Source organism: Chelon labrosus (assembly GCF_963514085.1).
Source record: "Chelon labrosus genome assembly, chromosome: 5".
Classification (NCBI taxonomy): domain Eukaryota; kingdom Metazoa; phylum Chordata; class Actinopteri; order Mugiliformes; family Mugilidae; genus Chelon; species Chelon labrosus.
In genome coordinates, this window is record NC_140341.1 from 17,757,987 (window position 1) to 17,784,048 (window position 26,062).

The following is a 26,062-nucleotide window of genomic DNA, read 5'->3' on the forward strand; positions in this document are numbered from 1 at the left end:
ACCCTCAATGTGAAATCCTACATGATGTTAGTGCTGCCCTCTAGCGGTAAAGGAGGGTGTAAAAACACGACCAAGCGCGCATGCTCAGACAGACTGGTTCGGCGGAACTCGTAGCAGTGTGTCCTCACCTTCAGCCATCTTAACCATGTTGGGTGCTGTGGGACGGTGCTGCAGCGGGGCTCTGCAGGCATTAAAGCCTGGTTTTAGCTCTCTGAAGACAGTCAGTGGGAGACATGCGGCTCTTTATTCGAGTAAGTGAATAAACTTTTAAACCTGTGGCGACTGTCGGCATTGTATACGGCTGGTCTCCAGTGGAGTCATGCTCAGGGGATCAGGCCTCAGCTTTACCTCTGAGTTCATTCATTTTAGATAAGTTGAGACTTGTAGTAATGTAACGCAACTAAAGTAAAAGATAAGCACGTGTTTGATCGTATTGTTGCTTGAGTTAAACGACGTATCACCAAACATGCATTAGTTTATAGTTCGGAGTCAATGACCTTCCTGAGGAACTGAGTACAAGTCAATGTCTCACACACTGCTTCAAACTTATCAACATGAGTTCAACAGAATGTGGTCAATGCTGTCATGAAACATTAAAATGTAGAAATATATGTTAGTTCTGGTGTCGTCTTATGCATTGATCTAAGCTTTGTCTCTGTAACGTGCTTCAGTAGTTGTTGTCATGTGTATATACTGTTGATGTGTTGTTTTTAATATAATTTTCTTTTTGTGCCATTTTCCATTCAGGCAGGGGTTATGCAGCCCCAGCGGCTCAGGCTGCACTTGCCAACGGCCGCATAGTAGCTGTGATCGGCGCTGTGGTGGATGTCCAGTTTGACGAAGGCCTGCCTCCTATTCTCAATGCACTGGAGGTGGCTGGCCGCGAGAGCCGGCTGGTGCTGGAGGTGGCACAGCACCTGGGTGAGTTATTCTGGGGGTTTGAAGCACTACCTGACAAGTTTGTTCATCCTCCCTCATGTGATTTTTGATCTTTACTGTCTGTCTTTGTCTGTTCTTCAGGTGAAAACACAGTTAGGACCATTGCCATGGATGGTACAGAGGGTCTCGTCCGTGGTCAGAAGGTTCTCGACACCGGCGCTCCCATCAGGATTCCTGTTGGCCCAGAGACCTTGGGCAGGATTATGAATGTCATTGGAGAGCCCATTGATGAGAGGGGTCCAATTAGTACTAAACAGTAAGTATTTAGAGGAGCTTTAAGTATTTTTTATTTTTTTTTTGTATGTTGTCTGCATATTAACATGCCAAGAGTCCAAAACCAACAATACGTCTGTCTATCTCAATATATTTAAACTCATCAGTCTGTGTTTGTACATGTACCTATGGAAGACCGAAATTGTAAACAAAGAAGTAAATGTATGGGATCTTTTCTTAAAAATCAAGCGGTCAATAAATAAAACATAAATAAACAAACAATTAAGGTCATTTCTCTGGAAGCAACAAATTAAACAAAACAGAAATATCAATGTATGTCGTATTTACTAAATTCTCACAATATTTAATGGTACACTATATTACCAAAAGTATTCGCTCACCCATTCAAATGATCAGAATCAGGTGTTCTAATCACTTGGCCTGGCCCCAGGTGTATAAATTCAAGCACTCAGGCATGCAGACTGTGAAACAAGACATTTGTGAAAGAATGGGCCGCTCTTAGGAGCTCAGTGAATTCCAGCGTGGAACTGTCATAGGATGCCACTTGTGCAACAAATCCAGTCGTGAAATTTCCTCGCTCCTAAATATTCCACAGTCAACTGTCAGCTCTATTATAACAAAATGGAAGCGTTTGGGAAAAACAGCAACTCAGCCACGAAGTGGTAGGCCACGTAAAGTGACGGAGAGGGGTCAGCGGATGCTGAAGCGCATAGTGCAAAGAGGTCGCCGACTTTCTGCACAGTCAATTGCTACAGAGCTACAAACTTCATGTGACCTTCAGATTAGCCCAAGTACAGTACGCAGAGAGCTTCATGGAATGGGTTTCCATGGCCGAGCAGCTGCAGCCAAGCCACACATCACCAAGTGCAATGCAAGGCGTCGGATGCAATGGTGTAAAGCACGCCGCCACTGGCCTCTAGAGCAGTGGAGACGCGTTCTCTGGAGTGATGAATCACGCTTTTCCATCTGGCAATCTGATGGACGAGTCTGGGTTTGGAGGTTGCCAGGAGAACGGTACATTTCAGATTGCATTGTGCCAACTGTGAAATTTGGTGGAGGAGGAATTATGGTATGGGGTTGTTTTTCAGGAGCTGGGCTTGGCCCCTTAGTTCCAGTGAAAGGAACATTGAATGCTTCAGGATACCAAAACATTTTGGACAATTCCATGCTCCCAACCTTGTGGGAACAGTTTGGAGCGGGCCCCTTCCTCTTCCAACATGACTGTGCACCAGTGCACAAAGCAAGGTCCATAAAGACGTGGATGACAGAGTCTGGTGTGGATGAACTTGACTGGCCTGCACAGAGTCCTGACCTGAACCCGATAGAACACCTTTGGGATGAATTAGAGCGGAGACTGAGAGCCAGGCCTTCTCGACCAACATCAGTGTGTGACCTCACCAATGCGCTTTTGGAAGAATGGTCAAAAATTCCTATAAACACTCTCCTCAACCTTGTGGACAGTCTTCCCAGAAGAGTTGAAGCTGTAATAGCTGCAAAAGGTGGACCGACATCATATTGAATTCTATGAGTTAGGAATGGGATGGCACTTCAGTTCATGGAATGAGTAAAGGCAGGTGAGCGAATACTTTTGGTAATATAGTGTATGTACATTTATTTGGGTAAATTATTAAATATTTTATTTTGATAGTTTTGGCCCTAAACATATGTCTTTTGGTCCCTGTAAAGGATTTATTACCATCCGTATCCATTTAAGTAGCATAATTAAAAATGACTTGTTATTTTGCAGAACTGCTCCTATTCACGCTGAAGCCCCTGAGTTCACTGACATGAGTGTGGAGCAGGAGATCCTGGTGACTGGAATCAAGGTGGTAGATCTGTTGGCACCTTACGCCAAAGGTGGAAAGATTGGTACGTTATTTTACATCCTGTAATTCTTTTTAGTCCAAACTCAATTTTGAACAGGTGTGCCATGATACTGAATTATTCTGCATACTATATTCCTTCAGGTCTGTTCGGCGGTGCTGGTGTTGGCAAGACTGTATTGATCATGGAGCTCATCAACAACGTGGCCAAGGCTCACGGTGGTTACTCTGTGTTTGCTGGAGTGGGAGAGAGAACCCGTGAGGGAAATGACTTGTACCATGAGATGATTGAGTCTGGTGTCATTAACCTGAAAGACACCACCTCAAAGGTGAAGGCCTCAATGAGTTAAATCTATTTGATCAAACACAAATCCAGTGATACTGTAGCATAGGATGTAACATGATGTTTATTTCAACAGAAGTGATGGATTCACGCACATCTGTTATTATCTTAAACTAATCAGGTGGCTCATGTGTTCATGCTGTCAGGTGGCGCTGGTGTACGGTCAGATGAACGAGCCTCCAGGTGCTCGTGCCAGGGTTGCTCTGACTGGTCTGACTGTTGCAGAATACTTCCGTGATCAGGAGGGACAGGACGTGCTTCTTTTTATCGACAACATCTTTAGGTTTACCCAGGCTGGATCAGAGGTTTGGAATGCCAGATATGTCTTTTAAACCTATGCAAATGTCCTCATCAAAATAACACTTGTGATATATAGTTGACTTTCATAATTATGTGACTGTCCATCAGGTGTCTGCCCTGTTGGGTCGTATCCCTTCCGCTGTGGGTTACCAGCCAACGCTGGCTACTGACATGGGTACAATGCAGGAGAGAATTACAACAACTAAGAAGGGCTCCATCACTTCAGTACAAGTAAGAAGACACAGATGCTAATTACATCTCAGTATGCTCTCATTTTCTAGATTGCTCATGCTAAAACTGTTTACTGTGTTACAGGCTATCTATGTGCCAGCTGATGACTTGACTGACCCTGCTCCAGCCACCACTTTCGCTCACTTGGATGCAACCACTGTGCTGTCTCGTGCTATTGCTGAGCTGGGCATCTATCCGGCTGTGGACCCTCTGGATTCCACTTCTCGCATCATGGACCCCAACATTGTTGGGTCTGAACACTATGATGTTGCTCGTGGTGTGCAGAAGATCCTGCAGGCAAGCTGTTTGTTGGCTACCATCAAGTTTTGACAGTAATTTGATAGTTGTCAATAATCAATTTCTGTCCATAAACTAAACTCAACCACCCTTTTATTTTTTTAGGACTATAAATCGTTGCAGGACATCATTGCTATCCTGGGTATGGATGAATTGTCTGAGGAAGACAAGCTGACTGTGGCTCGTGCTCGCAAGATCCAGCGTTTCCTGTCTCAGCCATTCCAGGTAGCGGAGGTCTTCACCGGCCATTTGGGCAAGCTGGTACCCCTCAAGGAGACAATCAAAGGCTTCAAGAGCATTCTAGGAGGTAAAGTGAAGCACTGATGTAAAATATTCGTAAATGGCATGAACTTAGCAGACTTGGGATGGTAATGGTCTATCTGTTCTCTCTCCAAGGTGAATATGATGCCTTGCCAGAGCAAGCTTTCTACATGGTGGGGCCCATTGAAGAAGTAGTCCAAAAGGCTGAGAAACTGGCAGAGGAACATTCATAATTTGTCTGAGGTTGGAAGGTTTTTATGAGAGAGACGTTTGTACAATATAATTTCCATTTGAGGAGCTTCTAACGTCATGCTATGTATGTGTGTTGTGGTTCTATTTCTCTGGAAAACTGAAGATGAAATTAAAAATTACATTGTGACATATTGAATTGCTGTTGTGGTTTGCTTCACTTTTTTGGTGTAGGCACATTCTTGGGGAAAACTAGTTCTTTATATTAACAGCAAACACAGCACTTACGTAGTGACGTTTAACCTGTCATATGGCGAAGTTTCTTATTTAACTCCCTTTCTTGTTTGAGGAGGTTGCTGCTGTGTTCCTTGAAGGCTTCTAAATCCTGTAAAATAATTGGAGACGAAAACGTGTTGGGCTTGTTCTTGGCCCTGCAGGGACAGCAATCAATTACACATTTTAATACTGCAGGTTTCAACAAACCCTGTTTAGCTTCTCAAACTTTGCCATGGATTCACTAAGAGCAGACTGGAGAGACTTCACTTTGAGATCTGCGTTAACGGCTTCTGCTTCCAGTTCAAACCTGAAAATTAAAAGGACAAAGTTCTTTACTTGTTAAGTCAGAAGTGCAAGGAAACATTGTTGGTGAACGATGTACCTGTCTTGTGCCTTGACCCGTGCTTTCTTCTCTTCTTTCCATTTTATCTTCAGCTGATGGATTTCAGCGTCTTTCTCCTGTTTTTGAGAAAATTTTTAAATTGGGATTAAAATGATGGGATTATTTCCTTCTGTGCAAATGTGGCATTTTAGTGAGCTGAACAAATACTCTTTTTATTTACCTGTATTACTTTGCCTCTCTCCATAGAAATACACAATAATTTGTCTTTCTCTTCTGTAAAACTTCTTACGCTTTCTCTCATGCTGGTTTCCTTCAAAGCAAGCTGCTCTTCAACCTCTTGAAGTGTCAGCTTCAAGTCTGATTGTGGAAGGAAGGCCACAAGTTTACAACTGGTCTGTAGCAGTAAAGAGAATATACACTTTTTACACGATTATACACTTTCTACACACCTTCACATCTCTCCACAACTTCTCTGTGTTGTTGATGAGCATCGTGTAACTGATCGAGTAGTGATGTCTCTTTGACTTTGTGTTGAGTTGCTTGTTCCAGGAGCGCTGACTCACATTTAGCTAATTTCTCCCTGGAACATTAATGTAAAATAATGCACATTTGTCACTAGAGCTGTGCTTACGTTACAGTTTTTCTATTTTATATATCTGTGTTAATTATATACTGTATATTTGAACAGCAGTCAAAAACTGAACGATATACCATTTACAATTACATGAAACAAGCAGTAGATCACATTTTTAGAAGCTTTAGTCAGTGAATGTTTAGCAATTTAGCTTGACACATAAAAACTGATGATGTGCATTATTGATAAATAAGTTTGAAAAACCGTACCGATATTCATTTTCTTTGTTTGTGTGTTTTTCTGTCAGTAGTTTGAGTTCTTGCATCAGTTTCTGAACAAACGCTTCTTTATCCTGTAACTTTTTGGAGAAAAGAGAGTCATTTTCTGCTTGCAGCTGCTTGTTTTTAAGTGTTAACTGGGCGTTCTGATTTTTGTACTCCTTCATGAAAACAATAATTCCTTGATTGTTGTCGGCTAAATCCATAAATCTTTTCTCCAGCATCTCTGTTTTCCTCCTTTCGCTGTCCAATTCATTCTGGCAGTCTGATGCTCGGTCCTCCAGCTCCTTATTGATCTTCTGCAGGGCTTGACATCGTAGAAGCGTCTCGTCTGCTCTCTGTTTCAAAATGCAGATCAAACTTGACTGCTCATCTATCCTGGACCGCAGAATCCTTCTCTCTGTTGTATCGTCTGTAGCAATACTTTGAAGTGACTTCCGAAGGCTGTCCATGTGCTTGCAACAAATGTAAGAAACCTTGTGTTAAAACATGATTATTATTGATCTCTTTGCAACAGTTTGAGACAGATGGTTGAGCTGAGTCTGGTTTTGTTGGAGGGTTCTTCCTCAGACAACTGGACTAAGTGTTTGCTAATGGGGGTCATATATGGTCTTGGCATAGACATGAAAGTGCCCTCAGACTTAAAACATATGTTATGATTTGAAGACAGATCTCACAAGAACTGTGGCAAAGAGATGAACCAAGCAATCCAATTTAGCAAGAGTTTCTTGGTGGAAACACATACACTAATAAAAACTCAGTTGTGTGCTTGTGACTAGTCTTCTGGATTGTTTCTGGTGCATTTATGTGTAAAAGAAGAAATATAGTGTATTCATAATCTCTCAAAGTGTTTGTATAGTTACATTATTTCCGCTACAGGACATGGAAACGCATATATATCATAAAAGGTTGGAATAAATTATATTAATAAAGTATTTGGGGTGAAAAGGAAGAATGTGCAGGAAGTAGTAACGTTTAAAGTACATTTAACGGTTGCTAGCTAGCTTGCGCTTCACTTTTACTCATGTCTGGATCATTTAGCTCCTCGAAATTGGATTTTCAGCAAGGTTCAATATTTAAAAACTTTTACAATTTCAATGTTGAATTAAATATAAGTTAAAGATAAACGTTATGAGAAAGCAGCAAACTAGCAAGCGCAACTATTAGCTTAGTTCGAGCATGACGTGCGATACATTGATTTATCGGTCTTCTTGTTTTGCATACCTCCACTGCGCTTCCATCCACCTTCAAGGCGTTTTCTGCATTACTCTGTGGAGTCGCCATGATGATAAACAAAAAAAAAAAATATGTTACCTAACTTTAGCAATTTTCTTCCCAACGCCCGGCTTTAAATTAGTTTTAAATCACCTTTTAAAAGTTTCAGTTGCTCGGTCGCTATTAGCAACCACAGTGGAGTACCCGCCCTCTCTTATTTTAAGAGCGGCGGCGGTTGACGCTCTGTTCCCGCCGCTCGGCCGCAAGATGGCGGCGCTGAGCTTCCCATCCTCCCCCTGCTCAGCGAACCGTCTGGCAAAATCACGGTGGAAGGATTGGCAAGTAGTTTCCTCACGTTGCTTAAATCCCGCTTCAGATACGTAATGTTAATTGTCAGTTGTCTTTTAATTTTGATAGTCCGTTTCCGTTTTTTTAACTTTTGAAATCTTCGATTTATTATTAATAATTCTACTTAAAACTTAAAATAGTACCCACTAATAACCTGATGTCATTTCTTAATGTTTTGTTGAGACATAGAACGCACTCTTTAATGATTTATATTTAACTTGTCAGGTCAAGTGCATGTAAAATATACAATACAAGGCTCTTGGCTTTAGTTTGACCCAGATCCACGCAGAGATTATTTGCTTGGGCCTCAAGAGCGCTCGAATAAAAGGATTTTTTTTATTTATTTATTTGTTTTATTACCCCCCTCATTATTTTTCTCCTAAGCATCCACCTAATTCCCAAGCGAGGGGCAAACTAACACTGATAGCCCGCTGAGAGTGAAAAATCACTGGCACTCATGCAGGACAAGTAGGACCTGCATGGCATTATGCAGATTCCAGGGCCAGAGGGATTTATCCGGAGGGCCGAGGCTGGGTTGGGGGAGCGGCTGTCCTGGCCTTTGTGCACGCCCCTTTTCATCAACTAGCGGGCCAAGAAAGACAGAGGAAAGCAACAGCATCCCAGCCCCAGTCCTTACAGCTCCTCCATCTGCACAGCGGAGCTGGACGGACCAGCCAGAATGTGGAGAGCACTGCTGCTTAAACTCTTTCTCCTCTTCATATGCTGTGTTAGATGGTGCCACACTGAAGGTAAGTACTGTGTTGTTGTTGTTTTTTTACATTTATTTATTTATTCCTGCTTTTATTTTTATTTTTTAGTCTACACAGGCTCTCAGCTGAGTGATTCACTGAAGAAGTTGTGCCACTAGTGATTCAACCAGTGCACTTGTTGCTCATCAAAACAAATCAAGGGAATTAAAGCTAATTTCAGAGTAGCAGTTTATTTTAGATGGCAATGCAATAAGCTGGAAATAACTTTGCAGATGATTCAAAAACCCCTCTGATTCAAGTTGAGGACACAATACCTTCCAGTATTTTGTGATGTGTCCAGTAGGTAAAGTAATTCTGGCCGTAGAGCTAAATGTTTCACCACATAGTATTACTTTAAAGGTTGAGCACAAAGCCGTCCTCAGACAGATTGGAAGTTCTCTTGAGGAACTTTTGCCTGAGCTTTACTGTTGCTAGGTAACAGAAAAGAGCATGTGACTTACAGACAATCTGTGAGGACTGAGAGCCACTGGTACAAATCTCATTCGGTGGAGCAGATTTTACGCCGCAAACTCCTGATTCAAACCTGATTCCAGCTCGAGGAAGAACTTTGCTTTTTTTTTTTTCCAGTAAAAGAGAGAGAGACAGAACCAAATTCTCGCATACTGCTCTTTATTCGTGACCGTCTCATGCTTGTCTGTTGTGTTTGTAGCCCAGCTAGATCCTACTTCTCAAATTGTAATCTGCTTTCTTTTTGCTCAACCCTTAGTATGTAAGCTCCTTAGTGTGAATCAAGCAACTAATTACGCTGCAGCTGCCGCAGAATGGATTCATTTCTACCTAAGGAGCAGTTTGGAGTTCAGTTAAAATACTTTCAAACACCAAGGTCTCAGCTGCAGCTTTTGTGTCTATTTATCATGAAATATCCTGAACATATTTCCTCGCAAACAGAGAATGTGGGCAGTCTGTGCCAAAAAGACATGGCACCTGTGTTGACACTGAGACCGTAGCGTTTAAAAAATTCACTTGGCATTTCCTCTGAATCTCAGCAGCTACAGAACTTGTAGATGAAATTTTGCTGATAACAGCTAAAGAGTACAAAATGATGACTTGAGTAAAACAGCAGGCTTTGTCAGCGCGCTTATGTCGACCATTATCTTAAATTTGTTCAAATTAACAGAAATTCCTGTATTTTTAACAAGTGTTTTAAAAAAAAACAGCTCCATGTTGCATGCCCAGTGCATGTGTCAAGTGCCTCCTGAAGGCTATGGTGTGTGAGTCAGACTGTCAGATGTCTCTTTCTGTTATGACTCTCGTGTCAAGATTGCTAGTCGTTCGGTAATGTTTAACTATGAGACACGGTACTTTGTCTAATCTTGGCTTAATCCTTCACAAAAATCCCTTAGTTTGATAATTGTTTCTTCCATGACCTTTAGGAATACATTATCCAGGCCCCGAGCTCGATACGGCTGCTGAATGCTTACACTGGCGTTAATAGCTAATGAGACAGTTTGAGGAGGTTTCATTGCGCTGGTCTGTTAACCATCCTCTGTTACTTTTGCTGTTTCAGACATGTTTTGTTATTAAATTAAGTTGTTTTCTCCATTAATGATTTGCCAGAGGAATCTGGATGACCTTTTAAGTGGGCAGTAAGAACTTTAATGGCATTATAAAGTTTTCCGTCCATCCACGTGGAGGAAAAATAGATAAGTCACGTAACATATTTGTTAACATAATTATAACCGATTTGATTTGACCGAGGCCGTTCAAGTCAGTTCAAACTTTTCAAGGCACAAACTTGGCCAGCGTGTGCACGTTAAATCTCGCGCATGCCAGCTTCTTTCCGGTGTGGAAGCCTAAATCCTTGTGCAACACTAACACTGCGTTAGAAACTGGAACACAGTTGACACAAATCGAGACAAATCCTTTTGTAGCTCCCCCGGTCCACGTTAAAGAGACTACGGAAGGGGGGTTAGCCTCCTACTAACCACTGGTGAGCTGTAACTCACTGTACGGAAGAAAAATAAGTTGTCTAGTGGCTGCGTTATTCCATAGTGACAACTTAATTTACGGCATGTTCCAAAATGTTTCTCACTTCTAATGGACCAAGCCCCCCCCCAACTCTGTTTATGCATTTCTTTTACACCCATGCTACAGCCAGAGCCCCTTGGTTTGTAGCTGTTTTTGAGAGTAGCAGTGAGAGCCAAAGTCACTTGTTTGGCAATTGACTGCATTCTGCTGCATTGATTTCCATATGAAATAGGCAGCCGCACTTCGCTCTGACAACATGGACGGGTCCAGCGTTTCATGCTGCCAGCAGCCGTTTTCTCAACTTTTCACCAAACACATCCATTGAGTTCAGAGGGCTGCGCCAAAACAAGATGGCATTGGGGAAAGCGTGAAGGCACCTCGACATGACAAGAATGAGGTGTTTTCAACTGAAGCAGACAGGTGTTTTCTTAATGTGCGCTTTCATGAAAGGTTTTACTTCTGTTTTTCCTTATCACAGGAAGTAAGCTTTACTGTAGTCTGCTTTTCTTATGCCGAAGTGACTTTTTTTAGGGTGACACTTCCAGTTATGAGTTTGCATCCCTGCTGGCACCTCTTTTGTGCCATTGTAATTGCACAGTGGGGTTTAAGGCGTTTGGGGTTCTTCATTCTAATGAAAATTCCACTACAGCTCTTCTTTGTTGGGCAATAGGAGGGCATCCTTATCTTCACCCACGGATAGAGCAGTGCTCTCTCCTGCTGTGGGTTTAACTTGCTAATTACAAAAGAAAAACTAAAGGGAAGGGAAAGGAAAACATCAAATTTTTACACAAGACTTAAACACAGAGAAGAACCACTGTTAGTTTAAGTTTCCTCATTTCAGATTAATTTGACCTATTTCAGTATTAATTGGCGCAATCAAATTACGACTCTGTCAGGTCGAAGGCAGAAATTTGAGGGTTAAGGAAAAGTTTACAAAGACGTTCTTTTCAGAATGTAAGGAGAACCGTCACACAAGATAGTGCTGTTGAAAGGTTCAGCTTCAGTGTACTGTATCTGCCACCTTTCCCAGAAGTAGTGCTGTCAGGAAACACTGGCTGCATTTGAAAGCCTCTTGCGGATTGGTTTCTCCTTGGCTTCTGCGGTTTGAAGTTGTCAACCTACTCTTGCATGTATAGCCGCTATATATATATATGTTTTCCCAAGCAGATTCTGATTATTTGATTTAATTTGTATGACTCCTTTTGGTATTTTGTATATATTCATACAATGTAATGCAATTTTACTTCTTTTGAACTCCAGTTAGTGTTTTACACTAAATCTATCCTTTATTTCCAGGGTAAATATTGTGTTTTTTTCCTAAATAGATTGGATCTTTTAGCTGTTTATATACAGTATGCAACACTTGTTACTGCTACCATGCTATAGGTGAGACTGAAACCCCTGGGATCACTGCCTCGAAACAACAGCTCCCTTTGAGCAGTTTGTGAGCAATTTTATCATTAGTAAACTGAGCAGGAAAAAGCGCCTTCTTCCGGGATATCTGCAGACAGAGTTAAACATGCAGCTTGTTTGGCCGAGCTGGTTGCAAAGCAGCTTGGTGCTTTGCGGGTTAATTAATAGGAGACATGAACGCAAGGTACACGAGGCTTTTAGTGCAGCTGCACGGGCAGTCACCGCACACCACTATTGTGGAAGTGATCCATCATTAAAAGGTTCATTAAATAACGGAGACTATAAACTCCTGACTGTATAGAATCAATCACTTACAATGCAGTTATAAATAGGATGTTGGCTCCTTGTTATCATGTCCTCATAATGCAAAGATTGCGGTGATAGTTTGTATATAAGATACACACTATAACTGAAGGATTTTATTTTGCAATTGTAGGAAAGTATTGGGTCAACAAGGAAGAATGTGTTCAAAATGCTTGATAAGACAAGACAAGGACAGACCACCAACCCCAAGCATGCACCACCAATCACCACCTCACAGTACTTCTTATGAAGAATTTGGGTTGAAATGGTTGCGGTACCACCCAGTACCACTATTTATTCCAATTACATCTCAGACCGGACAGGAACTGCATGCACCATGAATCAGGCTGTCAAAGAGACCATCAGAATTGCACATTCCTATTTGAACGGGTCTGATGGAGTGCTCTGCCTCTGAACTATGCTGCCTGAATCAATCTCTCCTGGAAAACGTCAGGGAAGGTAGAGTGGTGGTACCTTATCTCTACAGATGCCACTCAGTGAGAACATCAAAAGGAGGCTTGGGAAGAGAGCAGAGAAGGTTGTGTAATTGTTGGAGGGGGGTTGGCTGGCACGCTTGTCTCCAGAGCTTGTCAATGCTGTTACCAACAAGCTACATCAGTAGAAGGCTTCTCTGTCCACTATATAAATATATATATATATATATATATATATATATATATATATACATAAACACACAGTAAAGTATTTATTTTAATTTATTTATTTTTTTTTCAGACAGGATGACAAAGGTTTCACTGTGGACTGTGGATAAATGTTGTAATAGCATGTAAGGAAAAGCTTGAAATCAATCATGTAATTATGTTAAACTGTTAAATGTTTACAGGATGTGAATTGGGGCAGTTCCGCTGTGGGACAGGTCAGTGTGTCCCGTATGACTGGCACTGTGATGGGACATCAGACTGTGTGGATGACTCCGATGAACAAGACTGCCGTGAGTTACATTTTACACTTTATGCCAACATAACACCTTAGGGGGTTGAAATATTTATCATGATGCTCATCGATTGTGCAGAAACACTTAGATCCTTTAGGGAAAATCCTGGTATTATGGTATTTTAATTTCAGTAGAGGTAATATTCAAAAAATATTGAAAATATCAGTATACAGTAATTTTAGGGCTGGGCGATATGGCTGAAAAATGTATCACGATATAAGTGTTTCATATCAGTCGATATCGATAATTATTGATTAGTTTTTTTAACCTATTCTACCCAGACTCCTCAACTGTGCTGAGCGTGGCATGTCCTTCACTAAATGATATGCCACTGCATCCGTTATTTCTTTATATCACTTTGATGTTTTATCGTATCGCACTGCTGCCGTGTACCTCTTGATCAGAGGTTGCGCTAGACTTTTCCGTTGTCTGTCATTTTGACTGACAGGGTCATAAAAATCATAACCCATTTTTACCCGTCACTTTAATTTTTTAAATTTTTTTTCAATAGCATTTAATTTTCATTCATTTTTAATTAATATTCAGTAGCGGTGGAAAAAGATATTCGGCTCATATAACCGGCCATCAAAGACGACTCAAGAATCATGAATCTAGACGTCTATTTAACCGGCTCAGTTGAGTCCTACCACGTTTGATTGATATATAATCAATAAACGGCACCATTCAAACATCTTACATCTCACTCGGCAGAGAAACAAAACATACTACCCGACTTGACCACTAGCAAACTAAGGCACTCTCTCAATGCTCTCACATAGACACATCAAAACGCTCCCACATATATATGTCAAAGTGCTCTCACGTTCACATGTCAAAATTGAATAAAAACGGAAGCCGTTTGAATAAAAGCTGAAGGGCGTTTGAGTTGAAACGGAAGTTGTTCGAGTAAAAGCAGAAGTCGGGTAAAAGGGCGAAACGGACGGAAAACAGGTTGATCATCCGCCGCCCTGCCATGCCCTGCCATGCCCTGCCATGCCCTGCCATGCCCTGCCATGCCCTGCCATGCCCTGCCATGCCCTGCCATGCCCTGCCATGCCATGCCATGCCATGCCATGCCATGCCCTGCCCTGCCCTGCCCTGCCCTGCCCTGCCCTGCCCTGCCCTGCTTCCCTTTCGACTCAAACAACTTCTGCTTCAACTCAAACAACTTCCTCTTCAACTCAAACAACTTCCTCTTCAACTCAAACAACTTCCGCTTCGACTCAAACAACTTCCGTTTCGACTCATACTTGACGTGTATATGTGAGAGCATTTGACATGTGAATGTGAGAGGCTAATTCTGAATAATGTCCCTAACGGCCCCTCATACCTTTCACTCCACGCCTTCTTTTTTTTGTTGTTGTTGTTGATGCCACCAACCTGGCTTAGCTGGGCCGTGACAGGTCGAGAGGCTAAAGCCCTTCCTCTGCCTACATCCTCCAGAATGACTTGCAGTTCTGGCTCGGGGTTTTCTTCCTATTTTTCTCTAACGGAGCTCAAGTGAAATTATCAAACATTCTATCGAACGTATTTTCTACTGATATTGATCACGTGTCTATCGCGATAGATATCGTTATCGTTTTATCGCCCAGCCCTAAGTAATTTACTTAATCAAATATACGATGACTTGCGACCAGTGACTGGTGTAATTAATTAAATGCTCTGTGTATATTCCCACAGCTCAGGTAACGTGTGATAATAGTCATTTCCAGTGCCTAAGTGATGGCGAGTGTATCCCAGATGTGTGGGTGTGCGATGATGAAGAAGACTGTGAGGATGGCTCAGATGAGAGGCAACACTGTCGTAAGTACATTTTTAAGCATCTATTTGGTGGAGCTTGTAAAAGTTTAATGAAAAACATATTTACCACAAAATATGTGTCATTATTTGAATTATTGCCATTTTCACCCAAAGTATGTTGGTTTGAACACTAAGATCTTTAATTTGGACCTCCTAGACAGTCTGTGCAGCTGAGGAAGTTAAGGAATTTGATGAGTATCTGTATTTACAAGAAGATGAAATTTGTACTGCAGGTATGTGAATGCAGCCTTTCTGTGTGATGCTAAGTCATTTTCAAATCTGTTCCTAGCTGGAAGGACGTGCACCAGTGGACAGTTCAGCTGTAGTAACGGGGCATGCATCCCAGGAGAATACCGATGTGACCATGTGGCGGACTGCTCAGATGGGTCTGATGAGAGGAACTGCCGTAAGTCTTCTCCAGGGTGGCTGCCCTGTTAGTTTTTTATCTCAGACTCCTGAGGCATTTTAATCAATTTGTTAAGATTAAGAGGCTCGCTGACTGACAGAATGGGCCACAATATGCTTCTTGTTATCAGAGGTTGATTGCAGATTCTTTGGTGGATTAGTCAAGCTGAAGTTCAGCTGCTATGCCATTATTGTGCTGACATGGTAGACTCGCAGCACTGCACACTGTGGCAATCTCTCAATTGCATAAAGAATGCTGTGGTAACTGCTGCTGTCATGGTGGTGCTGTTAAATTTTAGCCTGTCATGCTTTCCATTCACAAAGCTTTTTGCATGTTAAAAGCTGGAAAGAGCACAGTTAGCAGGCTGATTTCAGTTCATAACCGTGGCCTGTTGACGGTTTAATCTTGCAGATTACACTGAGTGTACAATGCTGAGGTGTGCTAATGGAGCCTGCTACAACCGGACCCAGCGCTGTGACCACGTACTGGACTGCCGTGATGGCTCTGATGAGGCAAACTGCAGTAAGAAGACAGACAATTTTAATGATAAACGAGTAAGGGCCATTGTTTAGGCAAAGGCGTCATCCCCAAATAAATGTCGCTTTCTGTCTCTTCCTGTTATGTTTTCTTTAGCACAACACTGTAATACAGGCTGGTTTTCATGTCATAATGGAATGTGTGTTCCTCAACGTTACGTCTGTGACCACGACGATGACTGTGGAGACCGAAGCGATGAGCTAAACTGCAGTATGTAGTGTCTGTAGTGTCTCTACCCTTTTTTAATTTAAACTTTAGTCTCAGTCAGTGTAAGAAATAAATAACAAATGGTCTTATTCATCCCTTCACCTGCAGCATATCCTGCATGTAGAGGGAACTACTTCACTTGCCCCAGTGGCCGCTGTATCCACCAAGTCTGGCTTTGTGATGGGGAGGATGATTGTGAGGACAACGCAGATGAAAAAGGCTGTGGTATGCATACAGTAGCTGGGATCCATACATCTACTTAATTTGTATTATTAAGGCCAAAAGCCTTAGATATTTAACTGGTTAAATAGCACTAAAATAGGTAAGAACTGGAGCTATGTAAAGCTGACTGGTCTCCATGGTTGACTTGGTTCAGACTCTACAGAGATGCTAGGCCCGTGCTCCTTTAAGTGTGTTACTCAAATGCCTCTTTGTAGCACAAGACTGCACAGCCCCCTAAAGGGCTTTAGAATTCCACATGGCTGTGGAGAGTGTGTGTTTTTAGAGGATGGGCTGTAGAGGCCCTTGAAGCCACCATGTGACCCCCTCAAAGCTCCCCTGAATCAATTTAAAGTGACAGCCATTACACTGACAATATCCTATTCGCAGTTTTCTTAAGATCGGTCCTCAGGCACTGAATATGTACATCAAAGATGATGAATTTGTTTTGTCTGCAGAGAACGTACCACGGGAGTGTTACCCAGGAGAATGGCCCTGTCCATCGTCTGGCCTGTGTATTCCCATGGATCAGCTGTGCGATGGGACGGTTCACTGTCCTGACGGAGAGGATGAAACTAACACCACTGCTGGACACAACTGCAGTTAGTACCAACACAGCTAGTGCCATAGCCTGTTAAGTACACAATAAGACATCTAATCTTACAGACAAACTCATCACTAGACTGGTTTCTCTGTTGGTCAGGTATCTGGAAGTGTGTCTCTCTGAGCTGTGAACATCAGTGTCATGCTTCCCCTGATGGAGGAACGTGTTCCTGTCCTTTGGGATACGTTGTCAACAGCAACGATAGTCGCTCATGCATAGGTATGTCTAACTCTAACCCAGATTTTTGTTCATCTTGACAATCACAAAGATACTCTTTGAATTTTGAAGCATTTCCATGTAAGTAAGCAGATAAAATAAAAATAAGCAGTAACTGAATTGGTGGGTAATTTGTCTCTTGGAAGATCATCTGCGTTTTCTGATGACAGCTGAGGCCTTCAACCATGGGACACAGAAACAGCTTTACACAAATAAGACCTTGCCTTTGTGCATGTAACCATTTATATGAGTTGAATCCATATTCTGGTGCTGACCAAAGTATAATAAGCAGATCAGGTTCATACCAGCCCTTAAATCTGCTCTTTGTGTATCTGTGTGTTTGTGTACTGAAACAAAACAATCCGTGTTTAATCCTCAATCTGCTGTGATTTTAATTCCATCTTGCTGAAGATTTTGATGACTGCTCCATGTGGGGCGTGTGTGACCAGCTGTGTGAGGACCGCATAGGCTCCCATCGCTGCAGCTGCCGGGAAGGCTACGTCCTGGAGCAGCACCGATACTGTAGAGCTGACGCCTCGAGTGAGTCTCACCTCCTCTCTGTTTGGACCCTTTGTCTTTCATACAATTTGCTCAGATTTTGAATGTGCAAACGATCCATCCAAATGACCACCATTAGCATAGACCCCTCTCCCTTTTGGCAACCTCTGACCGGAGTGGCTGCGTTTCTTTCTGGTGCATTGTTGCGTGCTAAATGTTGTTTTAGTAAGTCACTTGCCTTTGTGGAACATAGAAAGAGTGTTGACTGAGAGGCTGACCCCTCTGCCTTTAGCTTTAGCGAGAAGAGTGTATTAATTGCAACTTGAAAGTACTCTACCTTCATTAATTTGATTAAGGGAACTGAATTACGTGTTACTTTAGGTAAATGTGAATTGATCTTTAAATTATGAATCCAAACAGATTATTCAGCTGAGGTTCTAATCTGAAAAACTCTTTGTTTATGCTGTGTTTTGTAATATTTAGTATGTTTTTTCTTTGCAGCTGGAGTTCCTTCCTTGATATTTTCAAATGGTAGAGACCTCCTAATTGGTGACGTCCATGGCAACGGGCTGCGCACTTTGGTTAATTCACAAAACAGAGGCATCGCAGTGGGAGTGGACTACCACTATAGCTTCAGTATGATCTTCTGGACTGACACTGTTCAGAATAAGGTATTTTTAAATAAATTTTCCACATTCACTGTGTATGTTTGTGTATGTTCAGAATACCATTTTATGGGGAGTAGACCAGTCTTTTGTTTGTGTAATTACTTTAGTTAGACTGGAGCTGGCTTGGGCCAAATTCTTTTAGTTATCCTTTACAATATCAGCAATGTTGATACTATAATAGTGGGATAGCTATTGGCCCCATTGCAGCTGGGTCATAATGAAAGGGAAGTAGATATGTAATGGAATCCAAATGGCCTAATCTTGAAACCTGTCTGATAGGCTGGTATGATGTCCACATACCAGGGTGCAATTTTTGTAACTTGATCTTGTTCAAACTAATCATGCTGTATTTCTTTTCAGTGGCACTGTCCATTTATGTGCATTCTTTGGTTAGCTAAAAAGCCTTTGTTCGTCTTATGACCGGGTTTCTCCCTGGTTTAAACTGCAGCCACTTGACCAAAAAGCTAGGACATATCTCTGACTGGGCATCTGGGTATATTAGCCACCTCCATGGCACCATGTCAGATTAAAAGTAGGGAGAGCACAAACAGGGCATGTGAATGCGACCAGAGAGGTTAAACTACCAGGCTATTTCTACGTCTTCTGTTTCTCTTGAAACAGGTCAGTTGAAAATCCTGCTTCTTAGACGGCTGGATCTTGTGTCAAAAGACACGAGAGCTGCTAAGAGCAGTACCCCCCTAACCAGCTGCATGGTGCCAAGGTTTCCACTCTGAGAGACTGGTGCCATCATAGTATCAGTAGAGTGGAGGCTTCAGAAAAAGTCCTGAAAGGCTTCACAGAAATGTAACAGAATAGAAAAATTAAACAAACTCCTCTGAATTCTTGGTTTTACATTCTTGGTTTTACATCTTTGACTAGCCTTAAATTATATATATTTTTTTTTATCTCAAAACAGTATTAGAAAATCATCAGTTTACATGCCAGTGCACATAGTTGTTTTTCAGTGTTTCTGTTGTTTGCGTTGACCCCAACTACGAAAATACATACTGCAAAGGTCTTTTTTTAAAAACAAACAAATCTCACTTTTAATGTGAGTACTGTATTATGTGCTGTACTTAAGACACAGTTGAATATATGTGTACATAGCCATTATAATGTTCCCTTTATTTCTGTAGACTACCTAAAGGCTAACTTCCTCACAACAATGACATCTTTTGTGTACAGGTGTTTTCTGTGCATATGGACGGCTCCAACATGCAGGTGGTTTTAAATGTATCGGTTGACTACCCTGAGAATTTGGCCGTGGATTGGGTGAACAATAAACTGTATGTGGTGGAGGCCAGCGTCAACAGGATTGACATGGTGGACTTTGATGGAAGTAACCGGGTCACACTCATCACCGAAAACCTCGGAAACCCTAGAGGACTGGCGGTGGACCCCACTGTCGGGTAAGGACATCTCCCAGTTTCCATGCATTCATTTATCCACCCATTCCCAATCCCCACATTCAGTATCTGTCGTGCTCCATTGGGATGGAATAATGGGGGTGTGTGTGAGATTAGCAGATTGCCCTGGATGGATTAGTGAGGAGCAATGTAAGTGATGACCCTCATTGTAATCCAATAGTATAGTTCAAGGGGGGAGGAGAGCCAGGTGGCTACATAGAAATTGCTTATCTTAAATTAATGTACAGCTCATTGGTGGGGTCCACAGCCACCCACTTGGAGACATAATGTCATGCTGTAGATGGTAGACTTAATTAAAAAAGGGAAAGCCTTCTTTTTTCCTCAGGGTTTAGGTTGGGGTATAAATGTAGTATCATTCCTGTGTTCCCAACTCTATATACAGTACAGTTGTTGTGCTAAGGTAACGACCCCACATCATCTTAAACTGGCAGATTAATAAATTCTGCTTCTTTCACAGGTATATGTTCTTCTCAGACTGGGAGGCACTGAATGGACAGCCAGGCCTGGAGCGGGCCTTCATGGATGGTACCAACCGCTACGGGATTATTGGGAGTAAACTTGGGTGGCCCGCTGGTATCACACTGGACATAGAGGCCAAGCGCATCTACTGGGTTGACAGTCGCTATGATTACATAGAAACTGCAACATATGATGGTCTGCATAGGTAAATATTTCAAGTTTGTTTCTTCCAAAAGATGTAACCACCAGTATGTCTGTGTGATGAATCCATTTGTATTCCAATAAATTAACGTTGTCAACCTTTTTTGTAACAGAAAAACAGTGGTCCATGGAGGTGCGGCTGTCCCACACCCGTTTGGCATCAGCCTGTTTGAGCACACCGTCTATTTCACAGACTGGACGAAGATGGCCGTGATGAAAGCCAACAAATTTACTGACACCAACCCTCAGGTGGTTTACAGGACAAGTCAAAGCCCTCATGGAGTAGCTGTGATACATCAGCTGAAACAGCCACATGGTAAGCTCATCAATAAGATAAATGTTTCTTCTTTGGAGTGCTCCTGATGTAGTTCACAGTCCTCTGAATTCCTGTTACAGTATAATGTGAATGAAGCCTTGAGTGTTTGCCACGTAAATACTAGTGTTTCTAAAGATTTGTATTCAACTCACATAAATTATTTTCTTGCTTTCTTGTCTACAGTGCCAAACCCTTGCAGCATAGATGGAGGAGGATGTGAGCAGATTTGTGTTCTAAGTCACAGGAGTGATAATGGAGGTCTGGGTTACCGCTGCAAATGTCGCATGGGCTACGACCTACATGCGGATGGCAAGCGCTGTTTGGGTAAGAGCACATTTTCAACCGCCCTGAGTATGTTTCCTGGTTTAAACTCAACACGCTGTACCTGTACACGTGAAGGTGTAACCCTTTTTTTCTAACATCTGGTCATCTGATGTCTTACCTACAGCTGTGAGGCAGTTTCTGCTGTTCTCCAGCCAGCTGGCAGTGAGAGGGATCCCCTTTAATCTGTCTACTCAGGAGGACATCATCCTGCCTGTCACTGGATCACCCTCTTACTTTGTTGGAGTCGATTTTAGTGCTGAGGACGATGCTATTTTTTTCTCAGACACAGCCAAAGATATTATCTATAAACAGAAAGTGGACGGGACAGGTGAGCGTCTTGCCTGCTACTCTTGCTGAATTGTTTGAACCACACAGTCACAGCATGACGATAGCATAGTAACAGGAAAGACTTGTTATGGAGTTTGAAAAACTATCAACAGCTAATACATATAGTATATTTCCTGTGTTTTCTCTGTGTTTGCATCCATGGATAATTAGTTCCCTAGTAGAGAGCTCTACCATGTGATTCGGCCAGGCTTACACAGGGAGTTAAGGGAGTGCCTGATAGAGCCGGCTGGTACTATGGGGGAGGGAGTGAACAGGAGTATGGATAGTGCAGAATAGGTCATATAATCAGCATGGACCGTAAAATGAATAGGAGTAATCAAGAGTGTTCTCACCAAGTATTCAGTTTCTAAATAATTACCTAAGCTGTGGAAGTAGCTACTATGTGATCATTCACAAGCAGTCACACCACACGCACACACAAAAAACGAAACACCATTGCTCTGATCAGTGGTGTTGTTTTTGCAGTTGCTCTAGTTGTTTCTGTCCGGTCCACAAGAGGAAAATGCAAGCTGACAGCCTATTTATTTAAATGTGTTCCTCTTTCATCTCTGTGTTAAACGGTGCTCTGACTGCTTTGATCTGCACAGGCAGGGAGGTGCTGGCGGCCAATAGAGTGGACGGAGTGGAGGACCTGGCTTACGACTGGATTTCGAAAAACCTCTACTGGACTGACCCACGATACAGGAGCATATCCGTCATGAAGATAGCTGATAAGTCCAGGAGGGCCATCGTACGTAACCTCAACAACCCAAGGGCCATTGTGGTGCATCCTCTAATTGGGTAAATCAATATAAGACAAGAGAATAATTGGTATTTTTGTCACTGTTGTTTCTAGAAGCAAAGAAGTTTCTGCAAGACCAATCATACTTGTCCGGTTACACACCTTAAGGGACGCAAGCCCATTCATAAATTGTCCATGAATTAAGCTCCCACCTGATAAAAGGAATTCTTATTTAGAACAAGTTGTTATTTCCAATAGCCTGAAAGTCATAAGGCCTCTCTTTCCAACAGCTGAGATTAGCTCTGTGTGAAGGGCAGTATTGTAGTGAAAACTAAGAAGTTGGCTTAAACAGAAGAGCTCTATATTGTGGAGGTATCCAAAATAAAATCTAAATAAACACATCACACGGGTAGATGTTTAACAGCGTTCAAGTAGGACCTTTTTTGAATGAAATAGGATGTTAATCCTTTTTGACCATTTTGCTTCACCAGGTATATTTTTTGGACTGACTGGTACCGGCCGGCAAAGATTATGAGGGCTTGGGGTGACGGGTCACATGCCCTGTCTATTGTAAACACTACTCTTGGCTGGCCAAATGGTCTAGCTATCGACTGGAGGTGAGAGAAATGTCCTACATCCATATGCCACACACAGTATACCATTATGTCATTATTGTGTACTACTGTATTATATCCATAAATTATAACATGAAACTTTTTATCCTTCCCTTGATCCTAATTGTGTAACTGTTTATTTTAACTTCACGTTTCCCTGCTTTCATCTTCACAGCTCAATGCGTCTGTATTGGGTGGATGCCTTCTTTGACAAAATTGAGCACAGCAGTTTTGACGGACAAAACAGGCTTTCTTTGGACCGTATAACTCAGATCTCTCATCCGTTTGGCCTCACCATTTTTGAAGGTGAGGTAACCAGCAATAAGTTGCCTATATTGTATATCCAGTACATTACCACTCTGTATATATGACCTAAACAAAGAGGGAGTTCACTTGGTTGGAACTGACCGGTTTGTTGGTCTTGCATTTAATGATGTCAAAAGAGCAATTAGTGTTAGCAGGAAGCGATGAAAGATAAAGTAACTGAGACTCTGTTGCTCCCCTCACATGAAGGCTATGCATATTTCACTGACTGGCGCCTGGGTGGTATTGTACGTGTGCGCAAGACTGACGGTGGGGAGATGGTCGTTATCAGAAGAGGAATCAGCCACATCATGCACGTCAAGTCTTTCAACTCCAACTCTCAAACCGGTCTGTAGCTTTATTCACTGTTCATGCGTAGCCGCGGCTCACACTTGTCAGTCATATTCCTGGTAATTAACCTCCGCTCCCCTTCTCAGGTTCCAACCTCTGCAACAGGCCGACAAATCCCAATGGAGACTGCACCCACTTCTGCTTCCCGGCCCCAGACTCACAGAGAGTGTGTGGCTGCCCGTATGGCATGAAGCTGTCGCCCAACCACCAGACCTGTATAGATGACCCTTCCAATGAGCCCCCCACACTGCAGTGTGGAGCCAACTCCTTCTCCTGTGGCAACGGCAAATGTGTCCCAAACAGCTACAGATGCGACGGTGTTGACGACTGCCATGACAACAGTGACGAAGCCGGCTGCGGAATCAACAGTAATGGTCTTTTATAAATTCAGTTCATTATACTGAGCAGAGTAAAACTGTTTTTTTCATTCACCTATTGTTAACATGGTACAGTACATAATCAAGATCCTCTTCCTTTTTTCAGACACCACTTGTTCCTCCTCTGCATTCACTTGTGCCAATCAGCACTGTGTGCCTGTAGGGTGGCGCTGTGATGGGCACAATGACTGTTTTGATAACAGTGATGAGATCAATTGTCCTACAAAGGTGCCTGGAACATGCCCTTCCAACCAGTTCACCTGTGCCAACCACCGCTGCATACCAAACACCTGGCGCTGTGACACTGATAATGACTGTGGAGACAGTTCAGATGAAGCTGACTGCCGTGAGTGTCTTTATTGGTGCTGGCAACTTAAGATGCAGTTTGACATTTGAGAGATGCCAAAACATTATTTTAAAAATGTCAGGTTCTGACATAAGAGTTACTTAAATGTTCATGCCTTTAGACAAAATTGATTATGCTGCCAGTGGTCTCATTTATCAGATTATTATAGAAGTATGGTTGTTTTTCTTGAAACAAAAAATGGTTTAGACTTACACTACAGTATTAGCATGCAGTCTCATATGGTTGTCTAAAAATATGTGTTTTTCAGATCTGGCAGGTACATGCCATCCAGGACAGTTTCAGTGTCCAGACCACCGCTGCATAGACCCCAACTATGTTTGTGATGGGGACAGGGACTGTGTGGATGGTGCAGACGAGCAGGGATGCAGTGAGTAGCTTTTTAAGTTACCCTAGATACACATACTGTATGGTTGCTGGTCTCATTCATGGCTCATATTTTGGTATTTTCCTTACAATCATTGTTTTTGCATGTATTTATAAAACTAACAACACTAGTTACTCAACCATATCGCTATGAATCAGGTTTTATCTCTATGACTTGCTGCAGCCCAGTCTTTCAGTTTGAGATAATGTGAGCTGCCCCTTCAGCACCAGTTTCCTGGTACACAGTTCGTTCATTCAGTCATTCATGTGTTGAGCGACACTTTATTTTTACCAGCTAAACATCCTGAACAATTTGTAGAGGTCAGTTAAGTGCTGTGTAAAATTCTACAAGCATTTGCTAATCCTATTAGTTTATTGATCTCATTACTTGCGTTGCACAACAACCGAGTTCACCGAATACACACAGCTGCAGAAAAATTGAATAAAAGTATTAACATACTCAACTGGACTTTTCAGTCTACAACTGCACCGTGAATGAGTTCAAGTGCTCCAGGGGTCACCAGTGTATCAACTCCTACTACCGATGTGATGGAGTCTTTGACTGCACCGATCGCTCAGATGAGCAAAACTGTCGTAAGTGTTTATGTTATACTACTCAAGCGTTACTTGAATGATTACGTACCAGGTTCCTAATGTATTTGAATTGTAATTGTTTTGGGCCTTTGCTAATATTCTGTTTGTGGTGTTTCTCAGCTACCAGGCCTCCAGGGATGTGCCACCATGAGAGTGAGTTTCAGTGCCAGTCAGATGGAAGCTGCATCCCATCTACGTGGGAGTGTGATGGTCATCCAGACTGCGAGGATGGCAGCGATGAGCACCACGCCTGTCCACCTCGCACCTGCCCCTCCACACTTTTCCGCTGTGATAATGGAAATTGTGTGTTGCAAAGCTGGATTTGTGACGGGGACAATGACTGCAGGGACATGAGTGATGAGAGAGACTGTCCCACGCCGCCTTTCCGATGTCCAAGTTGGCAGTGGCAGTGCCCTGGCCATAGTGTTTGCATCAACCTCACCACGGTGTGTGACAACACTCCCGACTGCCCCAACGGTGCTGACGAGTCTCCACTCTGCAGTAAGTCTGTTCTCTGCTGTCTTCAGCCAAGAACACGTTCTTTGTCTGTCAGGATTGTTTATATTTCGTGGTCTGGCCTCCTCAGAAGCGTCTTCACATCACATGACAAACAGGATCAATCTCTCAACTGATTTTGGTTAATTGAACATTTTTCCAGTTCTTGTATTCTGAACAGGAGCTTCATGTCACAGAAAGTTTGTGTTGAATGTCACTTGTTTGTCTTTGGATTCTTGTGTTAAAATCAAGCATGTGTGTGATTTTTCTGTCTGTATTAACCTGAAAATGATCTGTGATTTTCCCTTCTTGCCTTTCTCACAACTTTCAGATGAGCCTTTGCCAGGTAGGAACAAAGTTTTAATCATTGGTAGAAATGCTTCAAGTAGTTTTGATTGATTTTTCAGCAGATACAGTATTTATTTTAATAGTCATAGATTTTGATCAGTCATGTACCATAAATAAGCGTAAACGATAGCTTGGGCTCAGAGTTCGCAATTTAAAGGACACTTAATGAAAGTAGTTGGTGCTTTCATGTTAATTATTACTGGAGATCACTGTCTATTAATGACTTCACAGTGCTAAAT

At 42.3% G+C, this 26,062-nt stretch overlaps 3 protein-coding genes across 3 annotated transcripts in view; 2 read left to right on the plus strand and 1 right to left on the minus strand.

Annotated features, from left to right (window-relative positions):
• LOC311487983 (ATP synthase subunit beta, mitochondrial-like) lies at positions 1-4,816 on the plus strand. Its single transcript, XM_084544477.1, has 10 exons — positions 1-251; positions 748-921; positions 1,021-1,195; positions 2,921-3,042; positions 3,141-3,325; positions 3,486-3,644; positions 3,748-3,870; positions 3,955-4,167; positions 4,273-4,474; positions 4,564-4,816. Exons 1-10 carry the CDS (start codon positions 146-148, stop codon positions 4,659-4,661), a joined length of 1,557 nt encoding a protein of 518 aa, XP_084400603.1. The 5' UTR covers positions 1-145; the 3' UTR covers positions 4,662-4,816.
• A 92-nt stretch (positions 4,817-4,908) lies between these two features.
• LOC311487984 (coiled-coil domain-containing protein 89) lies at positions 4,909-6,880 on the minus strand. The gene is made up of 6 exons (XM_084544478.1): positions 6,080-6,880; positions 5,686-5,816; positions 5,457-5,593; positions 5,276-5,352; positions 5,101-5,200; positions 4,909-5,002 (listed from the first exon to the last, which is right to left on the minus strand). The coding sequence occupies exons 1-6, from the start codon at positions 6,538-6,540 to the stop codon at positions 4,916-4,918; spliced, it is 993 nt and encodes a 330-aa protein (XP_084400604.1). The 5' UTR covers positions 6,541-6,880; the 3' UTR covers positions 4,909-4,915.
• Positions 6,881-8,330: 1,450 nt separating this feature from the next.
• Positions 8,331-26,062, plus strand: part of lrp2a (low density lipoprotein receptor-related protein 2a) — a gene marked incomplete at both ends in the record, with an annotated part of 42,592 nt that continues 24,860 nt past the window's right edge. Inside the window, 26 exons of the mRNA XM_084544818.1 lie at positions 8,331-8,400; positions 12,950-13,057; positions 14,741-14,863; positions 15,150-15,266; positions 15,678-15,788; positions 15,900-16,013; positions 16,119-16,235; positions 16,688-16,831; positions 16,933-17,052; positions 17,461-17,589; positions 18,049-18,218; positions 19,401-19,624; positions 20,100-20,306; positions 20,416-20,618; positions 20,802-20,942; positions 21,067-21,270; positions 21,878-22,070; positions 22,503-22,628; positions 22,801-22,931; positions 23,139-23,276; positions 23,366-23,647; positions 23,763-24,002; positions 24,271-24,390; positions 24,864-24,980; positions 25,101-25,481; positions 25,807-25,821. Coding sequence (XP_084400944.1) covers positions 8,331-8,400; positions 12,950-13,057; positions 14,741-14,863; positions 15,150-15,266; positions 15,678-15,788; positions 15,900-16,013; positions 16,119-16,235; positions 16,688-16,831; positions 16,933-17,052; positions 17,461-17,589; positions 18,049-18,218; positions 19,401-19,624; positions 20,100-20,306; positions 20,416-20,618; positions 20,802-20,942; positions 21,067-21,270; positions 21,878-22,070; positions 22,503-22,628; positions 22,801-22,931; positions 23,139-23,276; positions 23,366-23,647; positions 23,763-24,002; positions 24,271-24,390; positions 24,864-24,980; positions 25,101-25,481; positions 25,807-25,821 — 4,045 coding nt within the window. The remainder of the gene's footprint in view (positions 8,401-12,949; positions 13,058-14,740; positions 14,864-15,149; positions 15,267-15,677; positions 15,789-15,899; positions 16,014-16,118; positions 16,236-16,687; positions 16,832-16,932; positions 17,053-17,460; positions 17,590-18,048; positions 18,219-19,400; positions 19,625-20,099; positions 20,307-20,415; positions 20,619-20,801; positions 20,943-21,066; positions 21,271-21,877; positions 22,071-22,502; positions 22,629-22,800; positions 22,932-23,138; positions 23,277-23,365; positions 23,648-23,762; positions 24,003-24,270; positions 24,391-24,863; positions 24,981-25,100; positions 25,482-25,806; positions 25,822-26,062) is intronic.